At 47.0% G+C, this 15200-nt stretch overlaps 1 protein-coding gene across 1 annotated transcript; it reads left to right on the top strand.

Annotated features, from left to right (window-relative positions):
- The first annotated feature begins 1070 nt into the window (after nt 1-1070).
- On the top strand, nt 1071-9720 carry FOXI3 (forkhead box I3). Its single transcript, XM_035273503.3, has 2 exons — nt 1071-1860; nt 4999-9720. Exons 1-2 carry the CDS (start codon nt 1152-1154, stop codon nt 5616-5618), a joined length of 1329 nt encoding a protein of 442 aa, XP_035129394.1. The 5' UTR covers nt 1071-1151; the 3' UTR covers nt 5619-9720.
- The last annotated feature ends 5480 nt before the right edge of the window (nt 9721-15200 follow it).

The following is a 15200-nucleotide window of genomic DNA, read 5'->3' on the forward strand; positions in this document are numbered from 1 at the left end:
TTTTCCTCTCCCTCTCGTTTAAATGAGAACCTCAAACCTGTCACGTATTAAGAACACATTTAGGAATACTTTTAAAAGTAAAAGAAACAGTTTTCTTATTGTTGTTTCGAGCCAATCGAGAATGATTACGTGGAATGTGAGGTCGCCACAGTATTTTACAGGTTTTATTTGTTTTCCCGGGTAGAGAGAAGCATTTAAAAACTTAGCAAAGGTTAAAAAAAAAAAAAAAAAGCAAAAGTAGAGGGCAAGTCTTGCCCGTTAGATGAGACTTTTTGTAAATGAGAGCTTCTTGCAGTTTAAATTACTTAAAGCTCTGAAACTTTCGTGCTTAAAATGCTAATTCCGAAGTTACGTATTTAAATATCTTTGAAAATATTCACCCTTATGTTTTTTAAGATAACAAATCACAACGAAAGCCCATACAACCCGCTCAAAAAACGAACAAATGCTTCCCAAATGTGAGCGAACCTACAGTTTGGTTAGAAAAACTCAAAACCGATTTCCTTTCCTCCGATCACAGAATCCCGAGGAGAAGGGGACACGCCAAGGGATCCCGTTAATAAACCCTACTGTATACCCCAAAGAGTTGTAAAGCACATCGATTATTTTCGACTGGAAGGCGATCGGTAGAGACTGGACATGAGTCCCGCAACTCGATCACAAAAGGTTCGGAGGAAAGAGGTAGAAAAGCCAAAGGACTAGGCAGGTGGCCCGAGCGGCCACCCCAAGTTAACCTCTTAGAAATCATTCATACTGTTCGGGTCCTCTTCCCTTTGTTTTAATGTTTGTGGCTTTACTTATTACGATTAAGAAACGCCGGCTAGGAATGGGGTGCTGCTTTTCGCTGGAAACCTGGAGTCGCCGGCCTCCCCGAGGCTCCCGAGGCTCCCAGGCCGGGGCAGAGGGGCAGCAGGGGAGGGGCGGGCGCGCTCCGGGTTTGGGCGCGCGGGCAGGTGGGGCGTGGCGGGGGCGTGGAGAGCCCAGGCCCGCGGCCGCCGCCCCGCTCCGGGTCCGCCCGGGAGGAGCCGCGCCGGGCTCGGTTATAAGAGGCCGGCTCGTGGGCGCTCCGCGAGTACTCGCCAGACGCCGGTCCGGAGTACCGGGCGCCCAGCGCGGGTGGAGGCAGAGCCGCAGGGTTGGCCCCCAAAGGGATGCTCTCGCCCGAGCGGCGAGACCAGCCCCGCTCGCCCCTCGCCGCGGCCGCGCCGCAGCCGCCCGAGGCCGCCGACATGGCCCTTTACTGCGGCGACAACTTCGGAGTGTACTCGCAGCCCGGCCTGCCTCCGCCCGCCGCCGCCCCGGGCGCCCCCTCGGCCGCCAGGGCGCCTTACGGGCTGGCAGACTACGCCGCGCCGCCGGCCGCAGCAGCCAACCCCTACCTGTGGCTCAACGGGCCCGGCGTGGGTGGCCCGCCATCCGCAGCAGCCGCAGCCGCCGCCGCGTACCTGGGCGCCCCCCCGCCGCCACCGCCCCCCGGAGCCGCGGCCGGGCCCTTTCTGCAGCCGCCGCCCGCCGCCGGCACCTTCGGCTGCGCGCAGCGGCCCTTCGCACAGCCCGCGCCCGCCGCGCCCGCCTCGCCTGCCGCGCCCGCGGGTCCCGGGGAGCTGGGCTGGCTGTCCATGGCCAGCCGCGAGGACCTGATGAAGATGGTGCGGCCGCCCTATTCGTACTCGGCGCTTATCGCCATGGCCATTCAGAGCGCCCCGGAGCGCAAGCTCACGCTCAGCCACATCTACCAGTTCGTCGCCGACAGCTTTCCTTTCTACCAGCGCAGCAAGGCCGGCTGGCAGAACTCCATCCGCCACAACCTGTCGCTCAACGACTGCTTCAAAAAGGTGCCCCGAGACGAGGACGACCCAGGTGAGGGCGGCCGGGCAGGTGCGGGGGCGCGAAGGCCGGCGCAGGGTTTGGTGTGCGGCTAGAAAAAGATCTGCCGGGACTCTCGTCCAGGCTGCGGGTGGGTGCAGGTGGAGGAACAACCACCCAACCCAGAAGACAAAGGGAAGGAGCAGGGGATCTTCTGAAGGAAGACTTGGTGAGGAAGGAGCTGACCTTTATATCTTCACTTGCAGAGGCCGGCCAATTAGAGAAAAGAAAAAATCCATATCCCCGAACAGGAGGCTACCCCTGGGTGGTGTTCATCAGGCCTTTTGAAGGGAGGGTCTACTTACAAGTGAGCTCTCAGATAAGGCAAGGTTGTGAGTTTCTCAGAAGACAAGGTGGGAGAACGGCGGACCAGCCAGCCTGTCCCTACGTACACTTCCTCCTCATCGGGTTCCAGAGAGGCTCTCTGTGTCCTGAGCAGAGCAAATACGGTGCTTACCTCTAGAGATAGTGGCATGGGCGTCATGAGACGGGGATCTGGGATGGGAGAACTTTAGCAGGGAATTTCTGCGAATTGCAGTTTGGGTACCTTAACTAGTTAGAAATTTAGAAATGAATATCCCAGATTTGCTGCGTTTGGGTTTAAGCCCAATAGCTCCTGGAGTGAGGAGGGCTGTGGAGTGAGTGTGCTCTTACCTGCCCTGATGAGAGGTGGAGGTGAAAAAATGATTAACGAGAAGAAAGAAACAGAGAATCCTACTTGCGGTTTTCAGAAGGAGCCCAGAACGAGGAAAAGGAAGGGGGTTGTGATTGGAAAAAGGGAATAGAAATGAAACCATTTTAGTTGCACATTACAGAGGTCCAGGATTTTGTGTAAATTATGTGAATATTCTGGAGCTCAGAAAGAGCTCATCCCTGAGGTCACTGTAGAGCAATGCTTTCCAATGGAAATACAATGCAAACCACAGATGATTGTTAATTTTTAAGTAATCCAAAGTTACTAATGAGATTCTTTGTTATTTTCCTTTCTCTTCCCTTTTTCCTATCACGACCCCCTTCCATTTCCTCGTTCTGGGCTCCTTCTGAAAACCTCAAGTAGGATTCTCCGTTTCTCTCTTCTCGTTAATCATTTCTTCACCTCCACCTCTCAGGTGTTGTGAACATCCCATGTGTATTTTACACTACATCTCGATTTGGACTAGCCATATTTCAAGTACCCAATAGTAATGTGTGGCTAGTGGCTACTGTATTGGGGCAGGGTATGCAGTTCTAGAAGACAGATCCTGGATCCTCTTGATTTGACATCTGTGTCACCCAAGATTATCATGTAAATTGTAGAATAAACTCCTCTGGACTTTACGCTAAAAGTTCAAGAGTCTATGGCTAGTTTCTTGTCAAAGAAGTTGGTACCAACGTGGCACAATATACATATCCAGATAGGTGGTGGGATTATTGAAATTGTAGTTAAATAACTTTTTTTCCTGTAACTATTTGCAGAACATGGTTCAGTGAAGGCAGCTTAGGCCAATGGTTAGTTAAAAATGCTGAGGTGTTTTTTTGAGACAGGGTTTCAGGCTTGTTGCCCAGGCTAGAGTGCAGTAGTGTGATCTCACTGCAGCCTCTGCCTTGCCAGCTCAGTTTTGCTGCCTAGCCTCCCAAGTAGCTGGGACTATGGGTGCCTGACACAGTGCCTGGCTAATTTGTATTTTTTTGTAGAGATGGGCTTTACCCATATTGCCCAGGCCGGTCTTGAACTTCTGAGCTCAAGTGATCTGCCCGCCCATTTCAGCCTCCCAAAGTGCTAGGATTACAGGCGTGAGTCACCTTGCCCTGCAAGAATGCTGAATCTTTTAGCCATTCATAGTGGTATGCTCCTGTCCTCCCAGCTACTCTGGGAGGCTGAGGTGGGAGGATCGCTTGAGGCCAGGAGGTCAAGGCTGCAGTGAGCCAAGGTTACACCACTGTACTCCAGCCTGGGTGACAGAAGGAGACCCTGTCTCAGAAAATATAAATAAATAAATAGTTTTTTTTAATGCTGAGTCTGGAGCCAGTCTGCTTACATCCTGACTCATGGCTAAATAGGAATATGGCAAGTTACTAACCAGTCTGCACCCCAGTTTTCCTATCTAAAAAGTGGAAGCAGTAATATTGCCTATCTCCATAAAGCTTTGAGGAATAGCTGAGGTTATCCATGTTAAGCACTCACCACAGGATAAATGTTTTACAATACTTTCAAACTTTGGATGTTTTTTTTTTTGCCAGAAGTGAAAAAGGCTGTTGGGAGGTGAAATCCTCCAAGATGATAGATCTTTTCTACCTCATTTGTGATGAATAGTGAGAGAAAATTTCCAAGAACAAAACTAGCATTACATGCAGAAAAATGAGGCGTTGGTGTCGGAAATTTATTTGCTCAATGGGTGAAACATTTGCACGATTTGTAGGAACAGGTCCTGCCAAAATGAGGAGGGGCTGTGGATTCCAGGAGCTTCCTCATAGTCAAAATTTATGCCATCCAATGCATGGTTAAAACAATTGCTCAGCAATAATTTTTTGTCATTTTGAGATTGCCTTTCTCCAGTGGGGCATTTTTCTCAGGTGAGGAATTATGAACTTTCAATGAATAATAATTATAAGTACTGTTTTTGCACTGCTTGCTGTGTACCAGCTACTATGCTGAAATATTTAATCTTCACAGTCAATCTACTAAATGGTACTACCGTTATCTCTATTTTATAAATAAAGAACAGAGGCTCAACTCTTTTTTTTTTTTATAGACTCGAGATCTCATTATGTTGGCCCAATCTAAACTTTAACTAGCACCAACTTTAAGTAGCATCAGAATTCCATGATTTTGCAATTCCATACAATTTGGATTTAGAATTAGTAAAGGTGTTACATGATTTAATTATAAGTATCTCAGAAACGGAATTAGATCTTTAAGTAGTAGACACTACCAGGAGGAGGTAGAGGTGGCCAGAACATCAGTGTTCCAGATTTCTCCCTGAAGCAAAGAGTAATATCTCCCCCCAAAAGAGGATCAATTTAAATATTAGAGCAAATTGAGCATCTTTGTCAGCATCTAATGAGAATCTGTACTCCTCCTCCCGGAATTGAAGCTGAGTACACAAGCATAAAATAGGTCCTTCTCTAACTTGGTCTTTCTCGTCTTCTCAGGAAAGGGTAATTATTGGACTCTGGATCCAAACTGCGAGAAAATGTTTGACAACGGGAACTTCCGGCGGAAGCGAAAGCGCCGCTCTGAGCCCAGCAATGGCTCCACAGTGGCTGCCGGGACATCAAAGTCCGAAGAAGGGCTCTCCTCAGGACTGGGGTCTGGAGTGGGTGGGAAGCCAGAAGGAGAGAGCCCCTCCACTCTGCTTAGGCCTTCCCACTCCCCAGAGCCTCCGGAGGACACCAAGAGTACTGCCTCATCTCCTGGAGGACCCATGCTCACCTCCACCCCTTGTCTCAACACTTTCTTCAGCAGTCTCAGCTCCTTGAGTGTCAGCAGCAATGTGAGTAACCAGCGGGCTCTCCCCGGCAGCCGCCACCTAGGGATCCAGGGGGCCCAGCTGCCCTCCAGCGGCATGTTTACCCCAACCTCCATCTCAGAGGCCTCGGCAGACACCTTGCAACTGAGCAACAGCACCAGCAATAGCACCAGCCAGAGATCCTATTACAGCCCCTTCCCTGCCAGCACCAGCGGGGGCCAAAGCACCCCCTTCAGCAGCCCTTTCCACAACTTTAGCATGGTCAACAGCCTCATCTACCCCCGAGAGGGCTCCGAGGTATAGAGCAGGCCCTCAGACTTGAGTATGCACACCTGAGACATGCACACATGCTGTAGAATGCAGATTCCAAGTCAGTAGGTCTGGAGTAGGACCTGAGTTCTGCATTTCTGTTGAGTTCCTGGATGATCTCGTGGTCCTTTGACCACACTTGGAGTGACAAGGGTGTAGTAGAGAACTCTTTTCTACAAGCCAGTGAGCTTTTACAGGTTTCTCTGCATGTGGGCCTCTCCAGAGAGAAATCTGCCTCACTCTCTTCTGTGATAGGTAGCCTGTGAGCCCCATGAGGGCAGGGACCATATTTTGTTTATCACTGTATGCCAGGATTGCAAGCTCAAGTGTGTACAGACGCCTAAAAAAACATAAGCCAACGAAGTTACTGGGTGAGAAAGCTAACAGCATTAGGTAACTGAAGCAGTAGGGGGTGGATGGGACAGACTAGCAGAAGGCTGCTGGAAACAGCTGGTTCTCCCTCACATGGCAGCATTCTGATTTCATTAGTATTATTTTATTTTATTTTGACAGTCTCCCTCTCTTGCCCAAGCTGGAAGGCAATGGGGCAATCTCGGCTCACTGTCATCTCCACCTCTCCGGTTCAAGCAATTCTCCTGCCTCAGTGTCCCGAGATGCTGGGATTACAGGCACCTGCCACCACCCAGCTAATGTTTTGCATATTGGCCAGGTTGGTCTTGAACTCCTGACCTCAGGTGATCCACCTGCCTGGCCCTCCCAAAGTACTGGGATTACAGGCATGAGCCATTGAGCCCAGTCAGCATTCTGATTTTCACACTTGATCTAAGCCAAAAGGTGGAGAAGCAATAGCATTGATTTTTTTTTTTTTTTTTTTTTTTTTTACTTCTGATTATTGTGTCAAGCATTTTTTTTTTTTGAGGCAGAGTCTTGCTCTGTAGCCCAGGCTGGAATGCAGTGGCATCGTCATCACTCACTGCAACCTCTGCCTCCCGGGTCCCAGTTCAAGAAATTCTCCTGCCTCAGCCTCCCGAGTAGCTGGGATTACAGGCACTCACCACCATGCCCAGCTAATTTTTGTATTTTTAGTAGAGACACGATTTCATCACATTGGTCAGGCTGGTCTTGAACTCCTGACCTTGTGATCCACCTGCCTTGGCCTCCCAAAGTGCTGGGATTACAGGCGTGAGCCACTGCACCAGGCCAGCATTCTGATTTTTGTAGAAGAACCAAATATCTGAATTTTTATAGGAAACCTCCAATTTTGTGTCTGTTGCCTCTAAAGTGTTTTTTATTTTTATTATACTGTCCTAGGCAACACCAGAAGTCTTTGAGCTATACATAGGCAACTCACAGGGTTACCTCTGTCTGATACATAGTATATTTTAATGGCAACAATACAAGCAGCCCTGTGTGCCTGGCACTGTTACAGGCACTTGGCATGCATTAATTCATTCAATCCTCTCGGCAACCTTGGGTGGTGGATATTATTACTCCCCCAATTTTCCACGTGAGGGAAATGAAAATCCAAGATGTTAGGTTACTTTGTCTATTTTGATCATCACTGTATACCAGGATAGCAAGCTCAAAAGGTGGCTAAAAAACAGTTGTGACTATTTCCAAGGTGAGACTGATAGTAAACTGGAGCCAGGATCAGACCTAGACAGTCTGGTTCCAGAGCTGGTGCTTGTAACTTCTGTGTTCTACTTCCTGCAAGACCAAGAAACCAGCCTCCGCAGGCAGATTTAAGTATATAGAGGGAAGAAATGGAGCTAAATCTCGTTTGACCAAAGATTCTAGTTGAAATAAAAGTCATTTGGTGCATTCCCCTGGGCAGCACCTCTGTCTGAATCCTGTTGCCACAGTCCAAGGTCTGGGGTGACCATTGTCGTAGATTGTCATCATTAGCCTGGCATCCTCTCCCTTTTAGCTTGTATCCTGAATATTTTCTTTTCTAACAAAGTATTACTAGAATTTTATTAAAAATAGCTTGTGTGTGTGGGTTTTGTTTTGTTTTGGTTTGGTTTTTGAGATGGTCTCCCTCTGTTAACCATGCTGAAGTACAGGGGTGAGATTTTGGCTCATTGCAGCCTCGACCTTTCCAGACTCAAACAATGGCCCTCCCTCAGCTCCCACAACCCACTCAGTAGCTAAGCTCACAAAGGTGTACTATGTCCAGCTAATTTTTTAATTTCTTAAATTGTTTTTAACCTTTAATTTATAAAATTTTAAATTTCTTATTTTAAAATAATTTTTAACTTTTTAATTATTTTTTTGATGGGGGGGGTCTCAAAAAAAAAAAAAATACAGACCTCACCGTAGCCTCAGTCTCCTGGGCTCAAGACATCCTCCTACCTCAGCCTCCCAAGTAGTTCTACAGGTGCACGCCACCACACCTAGCTAGTTTTTTGTATTTTTTGTAGAGATGGAGTTTCACGGTGTTGCCCAGGCTGGTCTTGAACTCTTGTGCTCAAGCGATCCACCTACTTTGGCCTCCTAAAGCACTGGGATTACAGGCATGAGCCACCACGCCTAGCCAAAAAAAGAAAAAAGAAAAATGCTCTTACATGGAATTTTAGGCCAGGTGCAGTGGTTTACATCTGTAATCCCAACACTTTAGGAGCCTGAGGTGGGAGGATAGCCTGAGTCCGTGAGTTTGAGACCAGCCTGAGCAACACAGCAAGACTCCGTCTACAAAATATTTTTAAAATAATGAAGAAATGGAATTTTATAGTTTGTAATACAATAAACCATTTGTGGTCAGTTTTTAAAAAGATATTTAATCTTATTTATTTTAGCACTCTCTTTTACTCCTCTTTTTTTTCACTGACCATTGGTGATGAATCTCTTTTACTTCTCAAACGTATCATTCGAATAATTTTTATAGTCAACCTTCTAGTGCCCAGCAGAATGCCTGATACACTCATCCACTAGTTACTGAATGACAATTTATTCAGGATGGGCACAGTGGCTCAAGCCCGTAAGGCCTGGGAGGCCCAGGCTGGCAAGAGCACCTGAGCCCAGGATTTTGAGACCAGCCTGGGCACATGGTGAAACCCCATCTCTACAAAAAATATGAAAACTTGCTAGGTGTGGTGGTGTGCACCTGTAGTCCCAGCTACTTGGGGGTGCTGAGGTGAGAGGATCACTTGAACCCAGGAGGTCAAGGCTGCAGTGAGCTGAGACCATGCCACTGTACCACAGCCTGGGTAACAAAGTATGACCCTGTCTCAGGAAGAAAAAGTTATTCAAAAAGTGTTCATTTGCTACTGCAGGCTCTGAGGGAAAAGTGTTCATTAAAATGCAGATAATTGTCAAATTTATGCAAACAGTGTTCTACAAGAATGAATTTATCGTCCCATGAATTGCCTTTATACCGAGTTTTTGGATATGAACGTGGCTAGTTTGGGTTTTAACTTTTTTAGAAACAGTAAAAGAATCGTGTTGTAAACAAAATTTAATTCCCTATGTATTTTTTCACCCTGAGACTCTCACAGCATTACTTAAAAATTTTTTTATTTTGAAATATACATGCAGAAAATTATTATTATTTTTTGAGACGGAGTCTTGCTCTGTCACCCAGGCTGTTGTGCAGTGGCACGATCTCAGCTCATGGCATCCTCCGCCTTCCAAATTCAAGTGATTGCCCTGCCTCAGCCTCCTGAGTAGCTGGGACTACAGGTGCACGCCACCATGCCCGGCTAGTTTTTTTGTATTTTAGTAGAGACAGGGTTTCACCATGTTGGCCAGGTTGGTCTCGATCTCCTGACCTCGTGATCTGCCCACCTTGGCCTCCCAAAGTGCTGGCATTACAGGCGTGAACCACACGCCCAACCCAAAAATTATTTTTTTAAACAGCTTATTGAGATAAAAATGATATCACCATCACTTTTTTAACATTATGCAGAAAGACAACCAAAGACTACCTACCCCCATAGTATGTGTACAAAAAATGCTTTCTATGGATATTTTTGTATATGAAAATATCATGGACTTATATAAATATTGTTTCTAGCACAACTCTATATTTGTAAATTAATTTATAATGTTAACCGGGGCAGCAAAGAAAAGTTTTCCCGAGAAAGTTCACTGCATGCTGAGAAGAAAAATCACATGAAATAAACTCAAAGTGGGATCACTTCTGGCTTCCTGGGCATTACTGCTTTCCTGTCTTCAGCTTCTTTGTCCTAAAGGACTAGAGATGTGAGCAGCGTGGCAACAAACCACTGTAGGGACTTTGTGTTGAGCAAATGATTGGTTTTTTTGTTTGTTTTGAGGCAAAGTCCCACTTTGTTACCCAGGCTGGAGTGCAGTGGTGCAATCTTGGCTCACTGCAGCATGGCAACCTCCACCTCCTGGATTCAAGTAATTCTTCCTCGGCCTCCTGAGTAGCTGGGATTACAGGCGTGTGCCATCTTGCCTGGCTTTTTTTGGGGGGAGGATGGAGTTTCACTCTTGTTGCCCAGGCTGGGGTGCAATGGTGCAATCTCAGCTCAGTGCATCCTCCAAATCCTAGGTTCAAGTGACTCTTGCCGCAGCCTCCCGAGTAGCTGAGATTACAGACGACCTCCACTACACCTGGCTAATTTTTGTATTTTTTAAAATTTATTATTATTTTTAAAGATGGGGTTTCACCATGTTGGTCAGGCTGGTCTCGAACTCCCGACCTCAAGTGATCCACCCGCCTCGGCCATCCAAGTGCTGGGATTACAGGTGTGAGCCACCACACCTGGCCTAATTTTTGTATTTTTAATAGAGACCAGATTTCACCATGTCGGCCAGGCTGGTCTCGAACTCCTGACCTCAGCTGATCTGCTTACCTTGGCCTCCCAAAGTGTAGGGATTATAGGCGTGAGCCATCGTGCGTGACCTAATTTTTGTATTATTAGTAGAGACAGAATTTTGCCATGATGGCCAGACTGGTCTCAAACTCCTGACCTCCAGTGATCCACACTTCGGCCTCCCAATGTGCTGAGATTACAGGCGTAAGCCACCTCACCTGGCCTGTTTATTTCTAATTGATTAATGGTTCTGCTATTTAGACTAAATTGAATTTCAGTGCAGCAAACAATTGATATTACAGGAAGAAACTGCTTTGAGGCCTCATACCTCAAGGAGAGCTCTGCAGCCTGGGGCACTGCATGTAGCCCATCATTTTGAAGGAAATAGCTGGACACTTGGCTCCTACTAGACCAGTGGTACTGATATTTGGGGCTGGGTAATTCTCTATTGTAGAGGTTGTTCTGTGTTTAACAGGACATTTAGCAGCACGTTTATAACTTTAAGTAGCTGCCTTCCAGCCTTTAGGACCTGGTGAGCCATACAGAGTAAGATGGCAAAGGAGAAAGTGAGGAATTAATAAGCAGGTTTCAGATTTCTTTCTTGACACCTTTAGATTCTTCATCCCATTCTTGAACTTACTGGAAAAACAGCAGCCTGGGAGGCCAGAGGCTTCAAAACTGTGTGCCTTTGTACCCTTCCCCCCTACACCCTCTCCAGCCCCAAAGGGCACTCACAGGTCCCCAAGTCCCTCCCAGGACAAACTGGGCCAATATTTGGCCACAAAAAAACATCTCTAAACTTCAGAGCCAACTCCCAAACTGCTTCTCTTCCCTCCAGAGATATCCCAGAACTTGGAAAGATCCTAAATCCTCAGGGTCTAACGGGTTTTTATTTTCTTCAGCTGCTCTATAGTTAAACCTTGAGGTTGTTAATGCACCCTCCCCTCCTCCTGTTTTCCTGAGACTGGAGACTTGATGGCTTCAGGGCTAGAGACCTGGTGGTCTTGCCTTTGTCATGGAAAGCTGTCAGCTGGGTGTGTGCTGGATGCTGGCTCCGCTGAAGAAAAGGAATTTCTTGTGAGATTTTTAAAACAAAAAAGGGCACAGAAGACTAGATACCTATTGAATTCCTCCCTACTTTTTTATTCATGATGTCCTCACCAAAGCCCTGGGAGGCATGAATAGCAGTCGTCATTTTTAAAAAAAGACAACATTACAATAATAACAACTCACTTACCAGGTGCCAGGCACTACCCTACAGCACATATTAAATATAAACTAGATGTACTAACATCTCAACAACTCTATGAAGTAGATACTGTTATTATCCATCTCATAAATAGAACGCTAAGGCCTGGGGAGTTTGTGGAACTGGGCGGTGGTCACAGATCTAAATGGTTGCTGCAGGTAAGTGGTGCAACAGGGATTCCAAATTGGGCCGTGTGATGTCAGAGTCCTCCTGACCTGAATCTATGATAGTGCCTCTCTCTTTCATTTTTTTTAATTATTATTTTTTAATTTTTAATTTAATTTAATTTTTTTTTTTTTTTTTTTTTTTTTTACAGACGGGGTTTCACCATGTTGGTCAGGCTGGTCTTGAACTCCCAACCTCAAGTGATCCGCCTGCCTTGGCCCCCAAAGTGCTTGGATTACAGGCTTGAGCCACCATGCCCGGCCTCTGTTCTCTGACTTAAATTGCTCACTACCTAGAAAAAGAGACAGATCTTTAGCAAGCATGATGAAGAGCAGTAGCAGATGTCCCCAGGGCAGGGAGGATCCCTGAGGCTGCTCTGAGCTTCCCCACCTAGCTATAAGTGATGGGGAGACAGAAAGGTTTAACCTCCTGGAAGAGTAAAGGACAGCTCCCAGGCCTGGGCCGAGAGGCTGCAGCTTCTGCTGCGAGGAGACAGACCAGAATGGTTTCGGGTGTACAAAGCCATGGTGCTTCTGTAGAAGCGACCGGGTCAAGTCAGGTGGAACTTGCTTCAAGGCCTCAGGCCTTTGCACATGCTTAGAGTCAGTTCCCTCAGCCCTTCCAGCCTCCAGGCACATTCTAGTCAAGCTAACCAGTCAGCATCAGTATCAGCGTCTACACTCCGTCCATACTCCTGGCCCTCAGCTTTCAGCCTCAGTCCTGCGTGGAGAGACTGACTTCTTTGCACTTCGAAGGAGGTTCAAGGCTACTAGTGTGTTGGAGTCTCCCCACAACCCCACCCCTCTTTACTTCCTTGAAATTTATTCAGTAAAACACAATGCAGGGATCCTTCTGTTCTGTAATGGGATTAGAAAGCAGGGCATTAACAAGCATGGTGACCTCTTTTCCCTCCCACCTCCAAGGATTATGTCAACTGACCCTACTCTACTCACCGTCAACTCTCCACACCTGAGCCCACTCACAAGCACTGTGGCCGTAGATCAGTTATACAAACTCAGTCCTGGGCCTCAGCCTTCCCCTCAGTGAAATGGTGATAGCAATATCTAGTCCCACAGGCTTGATGGGAGAGGTACCATTCACCTGTGTGTGGGCCTAAGTGTAACATCAAGAAGGGCCTCTGTGTCTGCTCCACTTGTCTCTTCTCAGAACGTCGGACATCAGTAGTATCCATTTTCCATTTTGTTTGCCTAACGACGCTGGGCAGTATGTTAGCCTTGCATTACAGAAAGGTAGGAAAAGAGTAGGGGTCTTGGCAAATAGCCGCCGGCACGGAAGTCTCACGGGAAAGGGAAGTTCACTCATTTATCAACAACTGCAGTTACCGAGTGAGTCAGTTAATCAATGTACCAAACACCTACTAACTCTTATTTTGCTTCTTCTGTTTCTGTCTCATGTCCCACATTCAAGCCTGAAACAAGAACTGCTCCATGATGTCTCAGGGATTCAGCTGCTGTCACCGCCTCTGTTGCCAGGAGGACCACAGCAGCCACGTCCCTGGGCTCTCAGCCGCAACTCTTCATTCCTTTCTACTGTTCCAAGGTCACTTGCCACTTGGAAGACAGTGGGATATTTATTCATATGGAGACTATATTGTTTTCCTGCTTAGAACTTTTTGGAAAGGTCTACTGGTGAGCAAACTCCCAGGTTCTTCTGTGGCCCTGCATGAACCATAGCTCCTGTCCCTCCCGCCTCTGCCTTACACGCTTTTAGACATTCACCGTCTATAGCTCCTCAAACATCCCACACTCATCTTTTTAAGTGTCTTTGCCGTTCTTCCTTCTGCCACACAAGCTCAATGCTACGTCTTCTCTGGCTTCAACTCTTTTCTTTTTTTTCTTTTAATGGAGAGAGGGTCTCACTATGTTGCCCAGGCTGGTCTTGTACTCCTTGGCTCAAGCAATTCACCCACCTCAGCCTCCCAAAGTGTCGGTATTACAGGCACTGTGCCTGGCCTGGCTTCAACTCGAAGGCCCCTTTTCAGAGCAGCTGTCCCTGAACAATCTAGTCCCTCCCCACCCCCACCAGCTCTCTTCAGGCTGCATTTTATTGATTTTTTTTTCTGCCTTAACTAAGACTTTGATTCAAAACAGAATACAGATATTATAAATAGAATGATTTCTTGGGGTGAGGAGCCAGCAGGGCATGAGAGACCCGTGAGGGCCATGAAATGATTGATTCACCCAGCCACGCTCAAGGGCGATCCCATCCATGCGTGTCTTAGCCTGTCTCATCCTTTTTTTTTTTTTTTTTTTTTTTTTTCCTGAGACAGGGTCTGGCTTTGTCACCCAGGCTGGAGTGCAGTGGTGTGATCTCGGCTCACTGCAAACTCTGCCTCCTGGGTTCAAGCAATTCTCTTGCCTCAGCCTCCCAAGTAGCTGGGACTACAGGTATCTTCCATCATGCCTGGCTAATTGTTGTAGTTTTAGTAGAGACGGGGTTTCCCCATGTTGGTCAAGGTTGGTTGCAAACTCCCGGCCTCAAGTTATCTGCCTGCCTCAGCTTCCGAAAATGCTGGGATTACATGCGTGAGCCACTATGCCTGGTCATCGTCCTATTTTGTGAAAAAGGCTCTGTCCAAGTGAGATCATTGTCGTACTGATCCTAAGAGAACGGTACCTACTTCCTCCTCCCCTTTTGGAGAAACTATTGCTCAGGGCATCCATGTTCCCAGAACTTTGTTTATGATACACCTCACTTGCCAGGCTGGCATTCTTGGGTAGAGAAAACAGAAAAATTTATCTTTCTCCTTTAGTTTTATATGATAGGTAAAATCTCAAGAATTTTTGCTGTGTTTAGCCTGGATTTAGAACTCAGCTTCCTCCATTTCCCCACACACTGCTTCCCCTTCCCATTTTCATACCTCCCCTGTGTCCTCCTATACATGAGAGTCTCTGCCAAACACCTGGAGTCTTTGATCATCAACCCTTCAGTTGCCCCCCAGCATTTGTTCTAGGTAGAAGACTTTCAAGTTCTCCTCTCCCCCTTTACTAGGTTTTGGGAAAGTAAGAAAATATTCACAGCAGCTGTTACAATGCCCTTTTCCCACAGACGGGCGGTAAGAGCCAAAAGATTGCCACTGAAGTAAAGCTTTTAAAAACCTTTCCTACAATAGGATTAACTGCCACGCAGCCAACAATGCCAGCCACAGATCATAGTGAAGTCAGCCATGGGCCCCAGCCTCTTCCGCAGCCTACTCCGAGTTTGTGCTGATGTTCCACTAGATCTACCTTTCTTAATTCAGAAACTAGTGAGAACACGTGTCCTACCTACCATTATAGGGTTTTGCCGTTACTGAAGTAGTTGTGGAAATGGCACTGTGTGGCACTTATCCTCCTTTTTAACATCTTACATGCCAGGTTTTCCCTAGAGAGGCAGCATCACAATTCATTTGATATTTCTGAA

This window comes from Callithrix jacchus, chromosome 14, assembly GCF_049354715.1.
Source record: "Callithrix jacchus isolate 240 chromosome 14, calJac240_pri, whole genome shotgun sequence".
Taxonomy (NCBI): domain Eukaryota; kingdom Metazoa; phylum Chordata; class Mammalia; order Primates; family Cebidae; genus Callithrix; species Callithrix jacchus.